The 19383-nt window shown below is 41.3% G+C and overlaps 1 protein-coding gene across 1 annotated transcript in view; it reads left to right on the top strand.

The window, feature by feature from the left end:
• Nucleotides 1–19383, top strand: part of ACACA (acetyl-CoA carboxylase alpha) — a 535652-nt gene that overhangs the window by 65312 nt on the left and 450957 nt on the right. The window contains exons 11-14 of the mRNA XM_089673600.1: nucleotides 5059–5229; nucleotides 11219–11380; nucleotides 13635–13798; nucleotides 18614–18764. Of these exons, the coding sequence (XP_089529726.1) occupies nucleotides 5059–5229; nucleotides 11219–11380; nucleotides 13635–13798; nucleotides 18614–18764 (648 nt within the window). The remainder of the gene's footprint in view (nucleotides 1–5058; nucleotides 5230–11218; nucleotides 11381–13634; nucleotides 13799–18613; nucleotides 18765–19383) is intronic.

Genomic DNA, 19383 nt, shown 5'->3' on the forward strand with positions numbered 1-19383 from the left:
ATAGGTTAGACCTAAAGTGGTTGTAAAGGTTGAAGGTTTTGTACCTGAAAATGATACTAAACACACACTGTTTAGCTTACATTGTCCCTTCCCTTTCTGTAAGTAGTTGATGTTCCTTTTCTTAATCAATATACAGCTGTCACATGGCCCAGCTCTTTTCCAGCCTGTCTGCAGGGAAACCATGGCAGGGGGAAGCTTCTAGTCCTCTGCTGCTGGTCGTCAAAATAAAAAAAAAAACAGCCTTTGGGATACAAAGATTATAGTATTAGGGTGCCGCGCTCTAATATTGTATAAACTTGATTATTATATATAAATAATAGGATTAATAAACCTGGTGATTAAATTCTTCATGATCATTATTAGACATGTGCATAAAATATCAAAACGTGGTAACCAGTGAATAATCATTCAATTATAAATACTGTGAAATAAAAAAAAATATATAAAATGTCCAATAAATATAAGTCAAAATAAATAGAGAAAATACTGTGGAAAACAAAAAATGTTATTAAAAATAGTCTCCAATTGATGTGAAAAAATGAATCCAAAGGATAGTGAAAAAAATGATAAAATGTTATTGAAAATATGTATGGAAAATCCTGTGAATATTCCAAAAGGCAATATATTCTCCTTCTAATCAGCCTAAAGATGGATATATGCTGCAATGTGATCCTCTGTAATGCAATCAGCTGTTGATCGTATAGATGTGCAGATCACTCCCTTCTCAGTCTCCTCAATCCAGTTTTCTATAAATCCTCATAGTAACCAGAGAGAAAAGAGAAAATACATAGTGTCTTATCTTTGATAAAAAACTGTAATTTATTATGTGCCCATATTACACTCACATGATTAAAAACAATTAGCGCTTTTGTATGAATACCGCTGTATGCGGTTATTATCAACCTCTTCAGTGTGCTTGCACACACTGTCAGTACTCGCCGTGTCTGGATGCCGGATAATTGGTGACGTCACTGCCCCTCCCCAACGCGTATCGCTACAGGGACTCGTAGCTTTGTCTGGGGGATATAGTAAGCCTTTGGGATACAAAGTAAAAATAATTAATATCAGTAAACTGTTTCAAGTCATCATTCAAATATATATCTGAAATAAAATCTTTATTATTTATTGGCAATAACATGGTATGAGCTGATTTCTACCGGTCACAGGCTATGTCATGCCCCTCCAGCCTGTGTCTTAGAAAAAAAGGGAGGTGAAGCCTCCATTAAAAAATGATCTAATATCCCACCCCTATTGTGTTTGGCTGGTTTTTGGGCATGGAGGCGGAGGGAGGGAGGGTACGGGCTGTCATTTATCCAGAGTGTATACACCCACGTGTGACTCTATATTCACATGGGCTGCTCAGCATAGAAACAATGAAACAATGAAACTTGAGCATATGCAAGAGCTTCCAACACTGCTTTACAAAATCCCCAACTGCATTGGGGACATGGACAGGAAGGGGAGATACAGCAGGATCAACCAGGTTTTTTCCAGAATATAGAAAAAGAATCCCATAGTTACTGAGTGAGTATGAACAGCATGTAATATTTATTGATGGTTTTTATGATGTGAATTGGTGAAATTTTAATACATTCTATTTTTGTGTAGCTTCCTCTCTGCCCCCCCAAAAAAAATATTCACTTGAACCCGATCTCGCTCCAGTGCTGTGCCCAAGAACAGCAGTGCTGCTCTGTCTCTCCCTCCTCACTAGACTCGGTTGGAGCAGCAGGAGCCATTGGCTCTTGCTGCTGTCAATCAAATCCAGTGATGAAGGGGCAGGGTCGAGATACACCGTGTGTATCAATAGACACACACTGCACTGTTTGGGATTGAGCCTGCTTGAGTGCAACTTGCTATGGGGGCACTCAGAAGGCAGGAGGAGCCAGGAACACTGGCAGGGGACCCCAGGAGAGGAGAATCAGGGATGCTCTGTGCAAAACTTTTGCACAGAGCAGGTAAGTATAGCATATTTGTTATCTAAAAAAAAAAGAAGAAAAATATTTACAATCCACTTTAAAATGTAAACTCTAAAACTGTAGCTCTTCTGGCATGTTCTCGGCCTACAGTGGTCAGGATCTACCAAAAGTAAGCCAAAAAAGGAAAACTGGCAAACTGGAGATGGGGTCATTGGTAGCCAAGACTCTTTGATGCATGTGGGGAGCAAAGGCTTGCCCCTGTTGTCCAGTCCAATAGAAGAGCTATTGTAGCTCAGATTGCTGAAAAAGTTAATGCTGGTTCCAATAGAAAGATGTCAGAACACACAATCCATCGCAGCTTGATGCGTATGGGACTACGTAGCTGCAGACCGATCAGGGTGCCCATGCTGATCCATGTCCACAACCAAAAGCGCCTACAGTGAACGAGTGAGCATCAGAACCAGATCATAGAGCAATGAAAGGTGGCCTGGTCTGAAGTATTCAAGGATGGTTTGTGGAGCACAACAGTGAGTTCCAGGTGTTGACTTGACCTCCAAATTCTTCAGATCTCAATCCAAACAAACATCTGTGGGATGTGCTGGAAAAACTTGTCCAATCCATGAAGGCTCCACCGTGGAACTTACAGGACTTAAATGATCTGCTACTGATGGCTTGGTGCCAGGTACCACAGCATACCTTCAGAGGTCTAGTGGCATCCATGGCTCGATGAGTCATGGTGTATGGTCATAATGTTCTGGCTGATTGGTGTATAAGGTAGAAAAGGGCAACTGCTTCACTGTATGTTGAAAACTGGGCACAGCAGTCCACTCATCAGCATGCTGTCATAAACATATTGCACAGTGAAAGCATTGGCAGTTTCATGCACATCCTAACAGTATTCCAATAATGATTGGTCATTTATATTGCAGTGAAATAGTTAAAGTTGACATTCATAACATTGAATGATATTTACTTTGACAAAGACAAAGGTTCCACATCCAATGCCATGTTAGTTTAAGAAATAGTTCATTAAGTCGGGTATAATGTGTCACCTTTGAATAGGGTCTTCGAATAACAAAGATAGACATAGATACTATACTTAGCCATCCATCATCACCCATGGAACAACTGTGTCAGTAGACAAAAGGTGCGAGGATTCACATGCATTAAAGTGTAGGCCATACAGGCAGATTAGCAGCATGTTCTGATGTGTTTTACCTTAGTAGCATCCAGGGGCGGACTGACAACTCATGGGGCTTCCGGGCAATAGGGGATCATGGGGCCCCTGTGTCCTTGCCAAAACTCAAAAAAGCCTATGAAAAAGGTACCAGGGGCATCTCATGGGGCCCCCTTCTGACCCCGGGCCCTTGGGCAGTGCCCGAATTTCCAAATGGTCAGTTCGCCCCTGGTAGCATCATCAGAGGACCACGCATCAGCTACTTACAGCACGGCATTTCAAACCCATATAGAGTAAATTTTTCACATGACAGTGACGATCATAAGCTCCTTCAACCTAGAAGAGCAGACCTTGTTGGAAAACAAAAGCATAAAGTGGCACGCAGCAGCGGAACTCATCTTCCAGCCAAACTGGGACCTAGATAGTGCCCTCTTTTGTTTGCTGCAACAGCAGTGAAGTACCGAACCAAAACAGCTTAGATTACCACTATGACATGCATCAAATCCACATGTAAAAAAAAGAACTAATCAAAATATATGGATAAGCAAAAATACCAATTAAGTTTGAACAAATAATACAAATATTGTGAATCATATCCCTCATGTATGTGTTCCTATTAGAGAAATAATTGAGCAATTTAAGGCATTTCTTTACTAACCCCCTCGTACTCTGTACATTTATTTAGCTGTTTTTGGAGAAACCCCTGGTTACATGCATAGATTACTATCTGTATCTGTAGTTTTTTTTAATTATGTGGCCTTAAGCATACTCACAGGTTACATTTATTCAATCATCTGCTTGACTTAAAAGAGAAGTTTGATAAATGAAAAAAACATCGCCTTGGAAGATGCAGCATCGGTCCGATGCCACACCTTTTCTCCTCCGCTTCTACACTGAGAACTGAGCAATTAAAGACAACTGATTGCTGAGCTCTCAGTCTTCAGTAAGTGGAGAACAGGTGACTGTCAGTCTCTGGCTATCTGCTCTGCCCCTTCAGCACTCACTGGAGCACCGGCTGTGAAGGGGGTGAGAGCGGCTGGCTCAGTCTCTCAGCGGCCTGCGCAGAGGCTGAGCCAGCTGTCGGCCAAGGTTTCTGGGTGGATCCCGACATTGAAGTGATCCCTCCAGAGCCCGGACTGGCTGAATGACATCAGCCAACAGTGAATTTTAGCCTGCTGACAGCTGAAAACAGGTAACAGGAGTGCAGAACTAAGTGTAGTCCTGTGACCTACAGGAGAAGCGGGGTCAAAATAGCTTTGACCCTACTTCTCCTTTAAGTAGCCTTGGATACAAAACCAAAAAGAGAACCTATTCTCAATTATTAAAAAGGGTAACTCCACTTTTGTGGGAAAAAGATAGCAAATAAAATAAAAATAATATAGTGTATTAAATTGCAATGCAAGACATATTGTGATTGAATGTTATTAAAAATGACTTTTCCTTTTCAATCTGCAGTGCTGTAATTCTGTAAAATACAATGCAATACGGCTATCAGGAGGCATGCTGTACACAGAAGGTGTACAGGACGCCCCCAGAAATATCATATCCTGCTTGTGTGATTTGGCTCACTGATTTTCCCAGAAGTCTGCACAAGATACAAGTTAGATTTCAGGCATCCCCTGCAACAAAAATGTCATTTTTTATGAGATGCTCCCAAAGGGCAATCCTGTCTAACGGGATGCAGACCCTGCATCTTTCTTCATTAGAGCCCTGCAGGTGCAGCAGCTGATTGATAATTATGAAACCACTCCCATACAGATTCACTCTGCACATGGACACAGACAAACAAGCAGCTCAGTCAGAATAAAAAAAGTTAGGAATCTGCAACAAAGTTTGTTAAAATCCTTACAATGTACATTGATAAACCAGAGGAGAATGTTGTTTTTTTTTTTCTAAACAAAAGTGGAGTTCCTTTCTAAGCATTCAGGAAGTCTGACATTTTGTATATTTTTTTGTTTCTCTCAGTGTGCCGTAAAGCTCGCTAAAATGGTGGGATATGTAAGTGCCGGGACAGTTGAGTATCTTTACAGTCAGGATGGTAGTTTTTACTTCCTGGAGCTAAACCCTCGCCTGCAAGTGGAACACCCCTGCACAGAAATGGTGGCTGATATCAACCTCCCAGCTGCACAGCTTCAGGTACCAAACATTTCGCTACTTGCTTATTCCATATGTAATAATTCTGAAGTAATGCCTTTTATCATTTGATGGAAGAGACAGTACTATGAGTTATGTATATCCTGCTTTCAGTAGGATTGGCAGTAACAATGTAGATTCTGCCTTCTGGGCTTTACCTCCCATAGCAGTAATAGTCTTTTTAAACTTAAAGTGAAATCTGATTGCCAATGAGGAGCAGAAGTTGTCCCGAGTGTACTGCCTGACAGGCCAAAATCTAAAGTTGCGTAGTTCTATATAATTAAGAATGGGGTATGCCTTTATTCTGAACTTGCTAATTGCCTGGCCATCATGCAGACTGAGTGTTCAGATAAATATAAGTCTGTGTTAACTGATGTTTACATTGCTGCATTCCTGTTCAACCTCAAAATCCCTCAAAGGGCTGAAACCATTGAATCAACATGGCAGTCAACCAACAACCATTTTCGGAAGGAGGGCAGCAATTACAACCAATATATTTCTCCCAGATAACCTTTACTGAGAAACATGGAGGTATTAACTGCTGATCTCCAGTGTTGAATGTGGCGTCCCTGGATCCCCAGATGAAGTGAGACTTTCTGCCCAATAAGAGTATATAGTGTGCAGTGGTCAGGAGTATGACACATATATTATGGCACATAGAGTGCAGTAGTCTGAAATGTGCAATGCACAGCATAGTGTGTAGAATTTAGAGGTCAGAAGTATGTCATATGCAGCATAGGGCAGGGCTTGAAAAAGCCGTTTGCCAAATGCGAGGAGAAACTCCCCTGTGGCAAGCGGCGAGCACAGATGAAGCATGGAGCAACTGCACCTGGGCTCCAAGCCTCATTGTGAAGCCGAGTTCCAGTTTCCAACTTCTGGTTTCCGGCTTCTGCGGCACCGCCGCCGAGGGGACAGGTGCAGGAGAGGTCCGCTGTCCTCCGCTGAGAGGAGACACCCTCTCCACCGCCGCAGGGGACTCGGGGGGACAGTAAGTACTGTATACAACATGTCCTAATACTATAATGGAGTACAGGGGAGCTGAGATATACCTTACTCAGTAATGTATATCCCAGCTCCCCTGTACTCCATTATAGTATTAGGACATGTATACAGTAATGATTACTGTATACATGTCATATCACTATAATGGAGTACAGGGGAGCTGGGATATACATTACTGTGTACATGTCATATCACTATAATGGAGCACAGGGGAGCTGGGATATACATACTGTATACATGTCATATCACTATAATGGAGCACAGGGGAGCTGGGATATACATACTGTATACATGTCATATCACTATAACGGAGTACAGGGGAGCTGGGATATACATACTGTATACATGTCATATCACTATAACGGAGTACAGGGGAGCTGGGATATACATACTGTATACATGTCATATCACTATAATGGAGCACAGGGGAGCTGGGATATACATACTGTATACATGTCATATCACTATAATGGAGCACAGGGGAGCTGGGATATACATACTGTATACATGTCATATCACTATAATGGAGTACAGGGGAGCTGGGATATACATTACTGTGTACATGTCATATCACTATAATGGAGTACAGGGGTGCTGGGATATACATTACTGTGTACAGTTTTATATTTTGGACTATTTATTCTAAAGAAAAATGTAATTTCATAAGCTTTAAGGAGGCGTGGTTGGGTTGGGTCGGGGGTGGAGTTTGGGGCGGACTGGGGTAGGGTTGGGGGCAGACCTTGGCAAGGTTGGGTGGGGCAACTGGTGGAGAGTAAGTTTTTTTGTGACCGCCTAGTAGGTCTGGACTCGAAATTTTAACCCCTGGCATAGGGGACACAGAGTACATTAGTCAGGAGTATGTAAAGTACTGCATAACCATTGGAGTGCAGAAGTGGGGAGGATGTATAATGTATCATAGCATATAAAGTTCATTGTTCAGAGGTATGCAATGAAGAAAAAAGTCTCCCTAATTTTGCTAGTCGGTGTGGGAAATCCCCCTTACACTGGACACTTCGAACTGACCCTAAGTGTAAAGTAGTATTTTTTTTTTTTCTTACCACTGACCACAAATACACTATATTACCAAAAGTATTAGGACGCATGCCTTTACACACACATGAGCTTTAATGGCATCCCAGTCATAGTTTGTAGGGTTCAATATGGAGTTGCCCCACCTTTTGCAGCTATAACAGCTTCAACTCTTCTGGGAAGGCTGTCCACAAGGTTTAGGAGTGTGTCTATGGGAATGTTTGACCATTCTTCCAGAAGTACATTTGTGAGGTCAGGCACTGATGTCGGACGAGAAGGCCTGGGTCACAGTCTCTAATTCATCCCAGAGGTGTTCTATCAGGTTGAGGTCAGGACTCTGTGCAGGCCAGTCAAGTTCCTCCACCCCAAACTCGCTCATCCATGTCTTTATGGACCTTGCTCTGTGAACTGGTGCGCAGTCATGTTGGAACAGGAATGGGCCATCCCCAAATTGTTCCCACAAAGTTGGGAGCATGAGATTGTCCAAAATGTCTTGGTATGCTGATGCTTTAAGAGTTCCCTTCACTGGAACTAAGGGGACAAGCCCAACCCCTGAAAAACAGCCCCACGCCATAATCTCCCCTCCACCAAACTTTACACTTAGCACAATGCAGCCAGGAAATTACCGTTCTCCTGGAAACCGCCAAACTCAGATATGTCCATCGGATTGCCAGACAGAGAAGCGTGATTCGTCACTCCAGAGAACACACCTCCACTGCTCTAGTCCAGTGGCGGCGTGCTTTACACCACTGCATCAGATGCATTGCACTTGGTGATGTAAGCCTTGGATGAAGCTGCTCGGCAATGGAAACCCATTCCATGAAGCTCTATACGCACTGCTGTGCTAATTTGAAGGCCACACAAAGTTTGGAGGTCTTTAGCTATTGACTCTGCAGACAGTTGGTGACTTCTGTGCACTAAGCTCTTCAACATGCACTGACCCCACTCTGTCATTTTACGTGGCCTACTACTTCATGGCTGAGTTGCTGTTGTTCCCAGTTTCTTCCACTCTGTTATAATACCACTAACAGTTGACCGTGGAATATTTAGTAGCAAGAAAATTTTACAGATGGACTTGCCTAAGTACATGATTTTTTACACCTGTGGCCATGGAGGTGATTGGAACACCTGAATCTAGTGATTTGGAGGGGTGTCCCAATACTTTTGACAATATAGTGTATATTAGAGCTTCACTTTCATTGGCCGCTAGTGAAGAGGGCTATGCTTCCATTGCCGAAGCATACCTTTTTATATTGGTGGTCAGTGGAAGAATGCTTCATTACGTTGGTGTCGGTGAGAGACAGGATTACCCAACATTGGTGTTCTTGGATACTTGCCTGAGATGATATGCAGTGTTCCACAGCCCTGTATCTTGATGCAAAGCACAGGTGCCCTACAGCACCATTAGTCTTCCTACAGTGGCCTGCATTCTGGTTATTTTGCTGGCCCCAGACAGGTATCTGGGGTACAGACATTCTGGTGCTAGACTGGGGCCTACCGGAGGATCCTTAGGTAGTCCAATGTTGCTAGCTTCAAAACATTCATATTGAATGATCTGGAACATTTTAGCTCAGGAATTATGACTTTAATCTCAATTCACTTGATGAATGCTTGTCAGTAACTCAAAGTATTGTAGCCAGACGATCAGCATGACACCCAGGCAGTTAACATTTTTGGAACAAACTATTAGGTTTCCCTTGGGCAGGGCCAGTGTTGAAATTCAACACTGGAAGTGATATTGTGTCAGCATCACTGGTGTTGTGGAGTTCCTGGCCATAACCATATTGCCATGTTATGGCTGGCAGGTGTTCAACCTGAAGGAAAGGCTTATATTAAAAGAATTGCATCCCAAAATGCTGACAAATAAAAAAATATTTTACAGCGAGTACAAGAAAAATCCCCCTTGTCAGTATTACCTTTCCCAACACTGTGTAAGGTATTTGTTATTTAGATGTGGGTAATACTTGGAATCATAGGATGTGATATCATGTATTTTTGTGTCGTTTTTCCAGTTTTTCTGCCTTGTTAAGAGATAATTCATGGAATAGGTGTGTACCTGTTTTATCATGTAGAAGAATAGTAGCTGAGACCTCTCACTATTGTCAGGAAATTTTTCATAGGATAGGAATGCAGAAACTGTCTTTTCACTATATACCCCATATTAGATTTATAGCATCCTGCTACATAAACTGCATTGAGAAAACCTCAAATATTTAAAATTTGGACAGTTGTTTCCACCTGACACTTAAATATGCATAAATTGTACTTATCGGTGTTAGATATGGTGCCATGTTGCTACCAATCTGTTATAGAGATTTTCATGAGTGAAAATGTGGAAGCAACTGGAAACAACAGCAACTTAGCCATGAAGTGGTAGGTCACATAAAATAACAGAGCGAGGTCAGCACATTGCTGGAGAGGTTTTTTTTTTTTTGGGAGGGTGGATGTGATCAGCCTCATAGGACAGTCAGAGGAGAATTACATTTCCTTCTACATGCTTTAAACAGTGCTCGGCCAGACACTGATAGAAGTCACAAAACTGCTACAGTCATGCCCAAAAATATGGGCACCCCTGTATTTATGTCAGACAATGCACCACTTCACCGAGAAAATTGTTGCAATACAAATGTTTAGGCATTCTCGTGTTTATTTTTTTTGTTTGTATCGGTATGACACAAAAAAGTGGAGAAACAAAAAGCCAAATCTGACACATTCCACGCAAAACTCCAAAAATGGACTGGACAAAATTATTGGCACCCTCAATTTAATTTAATATTCTTCTTTTGCCAGCTGATCCAGGTCTCTTGGATTGGAAGGGTTTCTTTACCCAACTGCCATTTTGAGATCTCTCCACAAGTGTTCTATGTGAACTTTAATGGCATCCCAATCCGTAGGGTTCAATATTGGGTTGGCCCACCCTTTGCAGCTATAACAGTTTAATTTCTTCTGGGAAGGCTGTCTGCAAGGTTTAGGAGTGTGTCTATGGGAATGAGAATGCCTAAACATTTGTAATTGCAACAATTTTCTTTTACATTATCTGACAGAAATGCAGGGGTACCAATATTTTTGGTCATGACTCTATATACTGCTGATGAGAAAAGGTATTTAGCAGTTTATATTTACTAAAAGAATAGCATTTCCATGTTGTGTGTACTGTGGGAGACTGGATATAGTGAATGGAAGGTCCTGGGTTTAGTAATACTGTAAGGATGAAGGTATGAGGTAGGCTAAGTTGCGGAAAGATAATGGAAAAGGGCAAAATATGCAAGAAGAGGGACCCCATTAGGCTTTTATTACGGTCTGCATCCACAGAGTAGGATCATCTTGTCTGTTTATACTACTGGCCATCGTTATTGGAAATTAATATGAGGGAATTTTTAGGGAGATGCTTCCTTCTTAAAATTGTTGCACTGCGGAAGGAAGGGGATGTGGCTTTGGGATTCAGTGCTTTAGAAGATCCATTGGGGGATGTTTTTGGATGCTGAAAACTACTGTAAGTACAATTTAAAAATGTTCTTGGTTTTTTCAAATTCCTCATACTTTTTGTTTTACAAATTTGTACCTGCACAGTGAAATGGTTTGCAGTGTAAAGGTTCCCTACAAGCAGTTCAACAGGAATGGCATGACCACTTACTTGTCTCCCCTGTGAAGCAGGCTAGTGGCACATCAGTCTCCCTCCATGGCAGCCCCATCTTCTGGGCACTGGAGGTGCCATAGAGCTCAGTGTACATCATTTGTGCCCACTTTTGGGTGGAAACAAAGCGGTATACAGACTGATATCATCATCATTGCAGAGGTGAATGTGAGAGGGGAATGTGTTTTTGAGTGTATGAGAGGTCATTGAATGTGCTATATAACAGTCACTGGTTAATGAGCTCTGGAGTATGATCATTTTGTTGTTCTGAAATTTGGATATGTTTTATGTGAAATTAATTGTACTGTGGTCACCATTTTTCCACAGATTGCCATGGGAATTCCCCTCCACAGAATAAAGGATATTCGAATGTTGTATGGCGTTCCAGCTTGGGGAGATACACCAATTGACTTTGATAACTCTCTAAATGCTCCTTGTCCAAGAGGACATGTCATTGCTGCTCGTATCACTAGTGAAAACCCAGATGAGGTACTAATTCTATTTATTTTAATAGGATAAATAATCCTGAGCTTTCTAGCAATAACTACAGTGGTTTTAAAAGCTCAAGGTTCATTACCTTCATGCATTCTATGTACGAAGGTAAAAAACCTGTGTGCAGCAGTGCCCCCAACCCCCTCAATACTTACCTGAGCCCCATCGAGATCCAGCAATGTGCACGACAGCCTCGGCTGTCCCTGGTCTCTGCCTCCTCATTGACTGAGACAGCAAGCAGGAGCCATTTGCTCCACTGCTGTAAATCACAGGCAGTCAGCCAATGAGGAGAGAGGGGGGTGGGGCCAAGCTGCAGCCTCTGTGTGTGAATGGGCGCACGGAGCAGTGGATGCCCCCATAGCAAGCTGCTTGCTGTGGGGGCACTCGACAGGAGGGAGGGGCCAGGAAAATCTGCAGGGGACCCAAGAAGAGGAGGATCCAGGCTGCTGTGTGCAAAACCACTGCACACAGCAGGTAAGTATAGACATGTTTGTTATTTACAAAAATCTTCTGCAGTCCATGTAAAATACTAATGGGATTTGTCAAAAGCATTCAGTGAATAACAATCTTATGGTATATTATGTATTTAAAAGATATATCAAGGATGGAAAATTAATAGCCTCATTCAATAATGAGGTACATCACAACAAAATGTGTTTGATGTCTTACGGCTCATTTTCTTTCTAAAGCTGCCACAGCCTAATAGAAAAGTCTTTCCCCTGCCAGCAGCTGCAGAGTGCGTCCATAAGGCCCTATGTACATATGATACTTCTGAACGATGGAAACTGACTGCTGGAAAACGTAGGTTAAAAATGTCTGTTTAGCCACGTTTGCATAACGCGTTTATGTGCGTTTGCGTTTAGAAGCGTTTTTTTAAAGATAAGCACAGGAGAACCTCCCAAATGCCCAGAATGCACTGAAAAGTGGTAAATTATTAACTATTTCAGACTGTTTCAGAGAAATACAGAGAGTAGAAGCAGAGACAGCAGTATGTGTTGAAATTAGCTTAGGTGTGAGTTTCTCATTAACATTTCTCTTGTTTCCAAGGGTGGGAAGGTGTCTGGAGGAGTGAGTCATTAAGGTCACCTGGCAGGGGGTCTTCATGAGGAATTTGAGGTGTGAATGGTCATTAACATATCTTTTGTTTCCAAGGGTGGGAGAGGTCTGAGGTGTGAATTGGTCATTACAATGTGTGACAAGCTCAGTAGGAACATCCTGTGTTCAGTGTTTTGTCCATCTGAGTACCTTGAAAACGCTCTGTATGCATTATTCATAATGAAAAAAGGCTCTGGACAGAGCCTGAACTGAAAGAGTTAAAAACAATTTTCAGATGAAAACACTTATAAATGCAATTTGCCGCGTTTACAAGTGTTTTGCGTTTGAAACATTGATAACATAGACTGCTGAATGCAAATGCCTGTACACGACTGTAAACGAAGATGTGTACATGGACACATAGGAAAACATTAGGGAGAGTTCAGAGGCTGTTGAAAAAAACGCTGAACAACTCCTAAACGTGAGTGTATCAGCTGCAATGTACATGAGCCCTTATTCTCTGTAGGACACAACTGTCTCCTTGCAGAGGCACAATATGCCCCCTACTGAGTCGGACCTATAGTATAACTGCAATCAGCAAAGCTCATGCTTCCTGCTGACTGGAGAACTGAAACTCAGTAGGGGGTGTGTCAGACCTCTGCAAAGAGACCACTGTTTCTCCACAGAGAACAAGGGTCTCAATCTGCTGCATATGGGCAAGGGACAGACTGTTCTACTTAGGCTTTTTAAAGACCCTAAGAATCCTAAAATCCCTGACAAATCTGCTATGGTGTATATAAAGAAAATGCAGAAAGCTACATCTGAAGGTAGACTCTACTCATACCTGACATGTTGGTATTTAAGTTGCCTCAGAGATCGCGGCCTACTTCCTGTGTGGCTGTATTTTTTATTTGTGCACTTCTCCTGTACTTGTGCCCACCTCACCTATAAAAACGGCAGCTGGTTTTGCTGTGATTCATATTTTGTAATTGTTCCTGAACTTGAGCTTACAAAATGCAGGGCAATAAAAAGAGCCTGCCCCAGAATTACTATGAAACCTTTGATTTGACTGGCTTTAGCATGGTTTCAGTGTTTGCTAGATGTTGTTAGTAGGTTTTCAGATTGATTTAAGCCTGTCCTGGAAGTTTTGCTTTAAGAAGACTACATCAGCATGGTTTGATGTTAAATCACACAATAATGTTTTACTTCTCCTCAGGGTTTTAAGCCAAGCTCTGGGACTGTGCAAGAACTGAATTTCCGCAGCAGCAAGAACGTGTGGGGCTACTTCAGTGTTGCTGCAGCAGGAGGTCTCCATGAATTTGCTGATTCTCAGTTTGGACATTGCTTTTCCTGGGGAGAAAACAGGGAAGAAGCTATCTCGTAAGGTTTTTTTTTTCCTGCCTGCTTTTTCTGTTGTGGACAGATCATTGTGAACAGTGAAATCACCCGCACTTCTACCCTTGGCATCCTTAACCGCCACCAATATCTGACCCACATGTTAGCATGGTTTTGCCTTAAAGCAGCGGTGTCAAAGCCCTGCAGCTGTTGCAGAACTACAAATCCCATGAGGCATTGCAGGGCTGACAGTTAAAAGCATGACTCCCAAAGGCAGAGGCATGATGGGACTTGTAGTTTCTCAACAGCTGGGGGGCTGCAGTTTGACACCTGTGCCTTAAAGTGTCACTTAACCCACAACTCTGCATTCACTATATATGGTCATCCACCATATACAGAACATGGAAGTGCAATTATTTTAGTAAATATAAGCAGTATATAGCAGTCTTGTGACTTTTATCAGTGTCCAGCTGAGCACTGTTTAATCGTGTAGGAGTATTTATTCTCCTCTGACTGTCCTATGAGGCTGCATGACCCTTGACCCTCTGTCTGGACAGTACTGATTGGCCCTGAGGTGATCACATGCACTCTCCCCCCCCCAAAAAAAAACTCTAGCACTACACACCAAACTGAGCATGTGCATAGTGTCTTCTGTACTGTACTGTACTATCAGCAGATGGATTGGGGACAGTAAAAGAAGTGACGGATCAGAGAAGACAGGATCAAACAGCCTTTTTACACAATGCAGAGATTTAACCCTCTAGGTTCCACAAGGAGTATAACAAGCATGCTTTGCTGCATATACAAGACTGATTTTTCTGTTGTGGGTTTAGTAACACTCTAACCTCCTCTACTTTTGACAAGATGGAGACAAGAAAGAAATTCTTCCTATTTCAAACCTTTAGTAAGCAGTTTATCTATTGCGTGTCAGTATTGTGACAAGAATAGAAAAGGCCATACACATAGATTTTTTTTTTTGCATTTAGTCTGCAAGTTGAATGGAAAAAAATCTAACCGATTCTACAATATAGGCTTGGATGCAGCTGCTTTTGGGACAACAATTTTCTGCCCAACTCCATTGATTTTTCTTCTTTCCAAACATGGGGTCAAGCCCATATATACTGTACATTACAATAAAGTTTTACACGTAGACATTGTACCCTTGTACTTTATCGTCCACTTTGTGCTAAATACAATCAGAACAGGTAGCAACAATACGTTTGCAGCAAAAACAGAAAGTATAACTGCTATTGATCAACTAAGTATATGGATAACGTTTGCCACCATGAGGGGGAGAGAGTTAATTTGAGAAAAGGCGAGAGAAAGAAGAGTCCCAAAGAAGGGCAAGAAGGAGAGGAGGAGAAAATAGAGGAATTGGTACCTGACTGGGCAACACAATTGTACAAACTCCATATCATTGTTACATAGTTAGTCTGGCTGAAAAAAGACAAAATTCAACCATAAAAAAAAACAAAAAGACAAGTTATAATCCTATAACCTTAGATTGTACACCCCTTGAGGGTTAGGGACTGATGTGAATTTACAATATATATGTAAAGCGCTGCGTAAATTGACAGCGCTATATAAGTACCTGAAATAAATAAATAAATAAATAAATAAATATACCCACAGTTGATCCAGAGAACGGCAAAACAAAAACCAGCAAAGCATGATGCAATTTGCTCCTGCAGGGGAAAAACTTCCTTCCTGATCCCCCAAGAGGCAATTGGATATTCCCTGGATCAACTTTACCTATAATTGTTAGTATCCAGTTATATTCTGTGTATCTAAGAAAGAATCCAGGCCTTTTTTTAAAGCAATCCACTGAGCTGGCGAGACTTGAGGAAGTCTATTCCACATTTTCACAGCTCTCACTTTGTGGAAACCTTTCCGTGTTTGGAGATTACATTTCTTTTCCTCCAGACGTAAAGAGTGCCCCCTTGTCCTCTGTGATGACCTCAGGGTGAATAGCTCTACACTGAGTTCACCATATGAACCACTGATGTATTTATACACGTTGATCATATCCCCCATTTTAATCACCTCTTCTCAAAAGAAAATTAATTCAATTCCTTTAACCTCTCTTCACAGCTGAGCTCCTCCATGCCTCTTATCAGTTTGGTTGCCGTTCTCTGCACTTTCTCCAGTTCCCCAATGTTCTTTTTGTGAATTGGTACCCAAAATTGAACTGCATATTCCAGATGAGGTTTTACTAATGATTTGTACAAGGGTACATTTTTTTATTGATTTTTCCAAGCCCGTAGACTTTACCTTACACATTAGCCGTGTGTGGGGAACTGTATCAAAAGCTTTTGCAAAATCCAAGTATACCACGTCCACAGCCACCCCTCTGTCCATAGTTTTGCTTACCTCCTCATAAAAAGAAATCATATTTGTTTGACAACTTCTGTCTTTCATGAATCCATGCTGTCTGTTGCTTAAAATTTTTTTTTTTCCAGCAGAACTCACCTATGTGGTCTTTTATTAAACTCTCCAGTATCTTCCCAACTATAGAAGTTAAACTAACAAATCTTGAATTACTTGGTAGAGATTTTGATCCTTTTTAAATATTGGCACCACATTGGCCTTACACCTATCCAGTGGTACTAAGCCAGTCATTAAAGAGTCCCTAAAAATTAGAAACAATGGCTTTGTAATGACAGAGCTCAATTCTTTAAGGACCTGTGGGTGTATGCCATCCAGTCCAGGTGCTTTATTCACCTTTATTCTGTCTAAATATTTCTGGACCATATCAATTGTGAGCCAATGTGGATCATCTGGGCTGTGTCAATACCATGCCCATTATGGACAAGAGCTCCCCCTTGATCCTTTGTATACACAGAGCTGAAGAAGGTATTTAATAAATGTGCCTTCTCTTTGTCCCCAGTCACCCACTCTAGAATATTTTGTAAAGGGCCTACATGCTTGGACCGAACCTTTTTACTATTAATATATTTGAAGAATTTTTGGGGGTTTGTCCTGCTATCTTTTGCAATCTGTCATTCATTTTCAATTTTTGCAGCCTTAATTTCCTTTTTGCATATTCTGTTATATTCTTTGTAATGTTTAAATGATGATAGCGTTTCTTCTTTTTTATAGTTAATAAAAGCTCTTTTCTTATTATTTGTAGCTTTTTTTAAGTTTGGCCATAAGCTACATAGGTTTGGTTTTTAACCTTTTATACTTGGTGCCCATGGGGATATATTTTGCAGTGTGTTCACATACAGTATTTTTGTAGAACTCCCATTTCTGTGTTGTGTTCTTCAATAATATTCCCTCCCAGTCTAAGGCTTGGAGAGCAGCTCTCAGCCTTGGAAATTAGCTCTCTTAAAGTTGAGCATTTTTATTTTCCTCTTATGTGCTTGTTGTTCACAGCTAACAATGAATTAAATCATGTTATGGTCACTGCTACCCAGATGTTCTTTTATTTGGAGAATAACCTTTGCATGGTTTGAGATTACCAGGTCCAGTAAAGCATTATATCACATCAGAAAGAGAGCAATGACCTCCTTCAATTTTTCAGTCAAAGGATGTTGGACAGGAGAGGGCTTGAAGGGTCACCCACTAAGCAAATTTTACCAGCTCATCAGTAATCAGCCATAGTTCATACAGTGTATACCTGGCTTTATGCTGATCAGTGTAGCAAGTAACAGATTACAGGACAGATGATTGAGTGAGGCTGTTGGAATTGTTGATCATTCTAAGCAGGGACTTTGTTTCACAATTATTAAGTCTTTGTGCCACTGCCACTCCTGCTCACCTGCAGTGCATTGTGGGTTTTGCCAGTCGTAGCGCACCATTGCAGCAATGAGACATATCACAACCTGTTTTTCAAGTCAAATTAAATATTTGTTTAAAAAAAGTCAACAGCTGGTTGTAGGAGAGCAGTGTCTTACCATAGACACAAAAAAGGTGGGACTGAGAATTCAGAGCCAGAGCCAAAATGCTTGTCACCTTGATGTGCTTTTTTTCTACTTGCTCCTGCTTTTTGATAGTTCTAGTTTTTTCACAGTTTAGTTCCTGATGCATTGCAAGTAGTAGTAGTTTGCAGTGCATTATTTGTTCTATACCACATCTTAATTCAATCGATTAAAGCCTACTTTTATACCTGTAATTGATTTATCTTCTTAAAGCTGCCTATAATGTTTTCACTGAGCACTTGGGATGCATTTTATACACATTAACTATCTCACATATCCCCGACTGAATAGTCCTGTTTCTTGGGTTTTTGGAGTGATGGGTTTTAGTGAAAATAGTAGTGATGTCTCAAAAGTAAAGGTCCTTAATGTAACCTTATTTGGTAAAAAAAAAAAATTGTGTTGGAGCCTTGTCAGTTAAAGTAAAGAATACAACTTACAGCTGAGGCTCGATTCAAACCGCCCTTGTGTGAATGGGTCCTTAAGCAGGCCATACATGGGTCGAATTCCGAACAATTTTTCGATAGAAAATCGAAAACATCGTTTGTTCTGTAATTCGCTGATGCCACCAATGATTTTGAAAATCGGTTGTTTTTCACGAATTTTCCAGCATGCACGATAAACGAAATGGGGAGGAACCACGAAAATCGTCCGGTGCCATTGTCCCACTAACAGAGCAAAAATTGGCTGATATTCTTGGGTCCAATTTTTGAACGAAAAATCATTTGAAAATAAACCCATGTATGGCTGGCCTTAGTCTTGTGTTATCACACCCTGGAATTTTCTGTGATTGCAAATTCTTCTGGGTGTCTGTGATTTTGCTTTATTATATGGAAGAAAACTGGATGTCTAGGAATCACAAGTAGCCATGCCTGTTCACTTCTTAAGGGCTCTGAAAATACACAGACTCTTACTCTTCTATCTTTATTGTTTTATTTTGCAGTAATATGGTTGTTGCTCTTAAAGAATTGTCTATTCGTGGAGATTTTCGAACAACTGTGGAATACTTGATAAAGCTTCTGGAGACTGAAAGTTTCCAGCAAAACAGCATAGACACTGGCTGGCTGGACAGGCTGATATCAGAAAAAGTGCAGGTAATTATGGGAGAACTATGGCACTAAGGTCTGAAAAGCAATTTAATATGGGGAAATCTGAGGAAAATAATTCCCTTCCCAGTGAACTATACCTAATACTTTGCTAGATTATTGGCATACATTGCAGGTTTTTGCCTTTCTCTGTTCTGAACAAATTGGGATTTGTATCACCATGTCCTTTGTCAAAATGAGTTTGTTCACACCATGTCTGCAATGCTACATAGAACACAATTGTTTTCTATGTGCCCTTTTCACACTGTGCTGAGGTGTGTTGCATAAAAATACTGCATGTCTGCATTTGTACACAATGCGGGGCACTGCACCTTACAGCATGATGCTGCCCTGCATGATATGAAGAGTTGAAAGAAGTATAAATTTATGAAATTTCAATGAACTAAAACAGCTTTTCTCAACCAGGGTGCCTGGAGGTTTCTTCAGGGGTGCCTTGGCAAAATGTCTAAAAATTGCCCAAAACTTGTATACAAGCCAGCGGGTGGAACATGCCTGCCTTTTAGTTTACACAAAGCCACAGGTCTTCATTGTGCGCCATTACGACCTTCTAGCTGCCAGCATCCTGACAACCAATAACATCACCAGTTGCTAAGGAGGATGTCAGCTG

This window comes from Staurois parvus, unplaced genomic scaffold (genome assembly GCF_062004578.1).
Source record: "Staurois parvus isolate SC_StPar_1 unplaced genomic scaffold, SC_StPar_1.0 ptg000142l, whole genome shotgun sequence".
Classification (NCBI taxonomy): Eukaryota; Metazoa; Chordata; class Amphibia; order Anura; family Ranidae; genus Staurois; species Staurois parvus.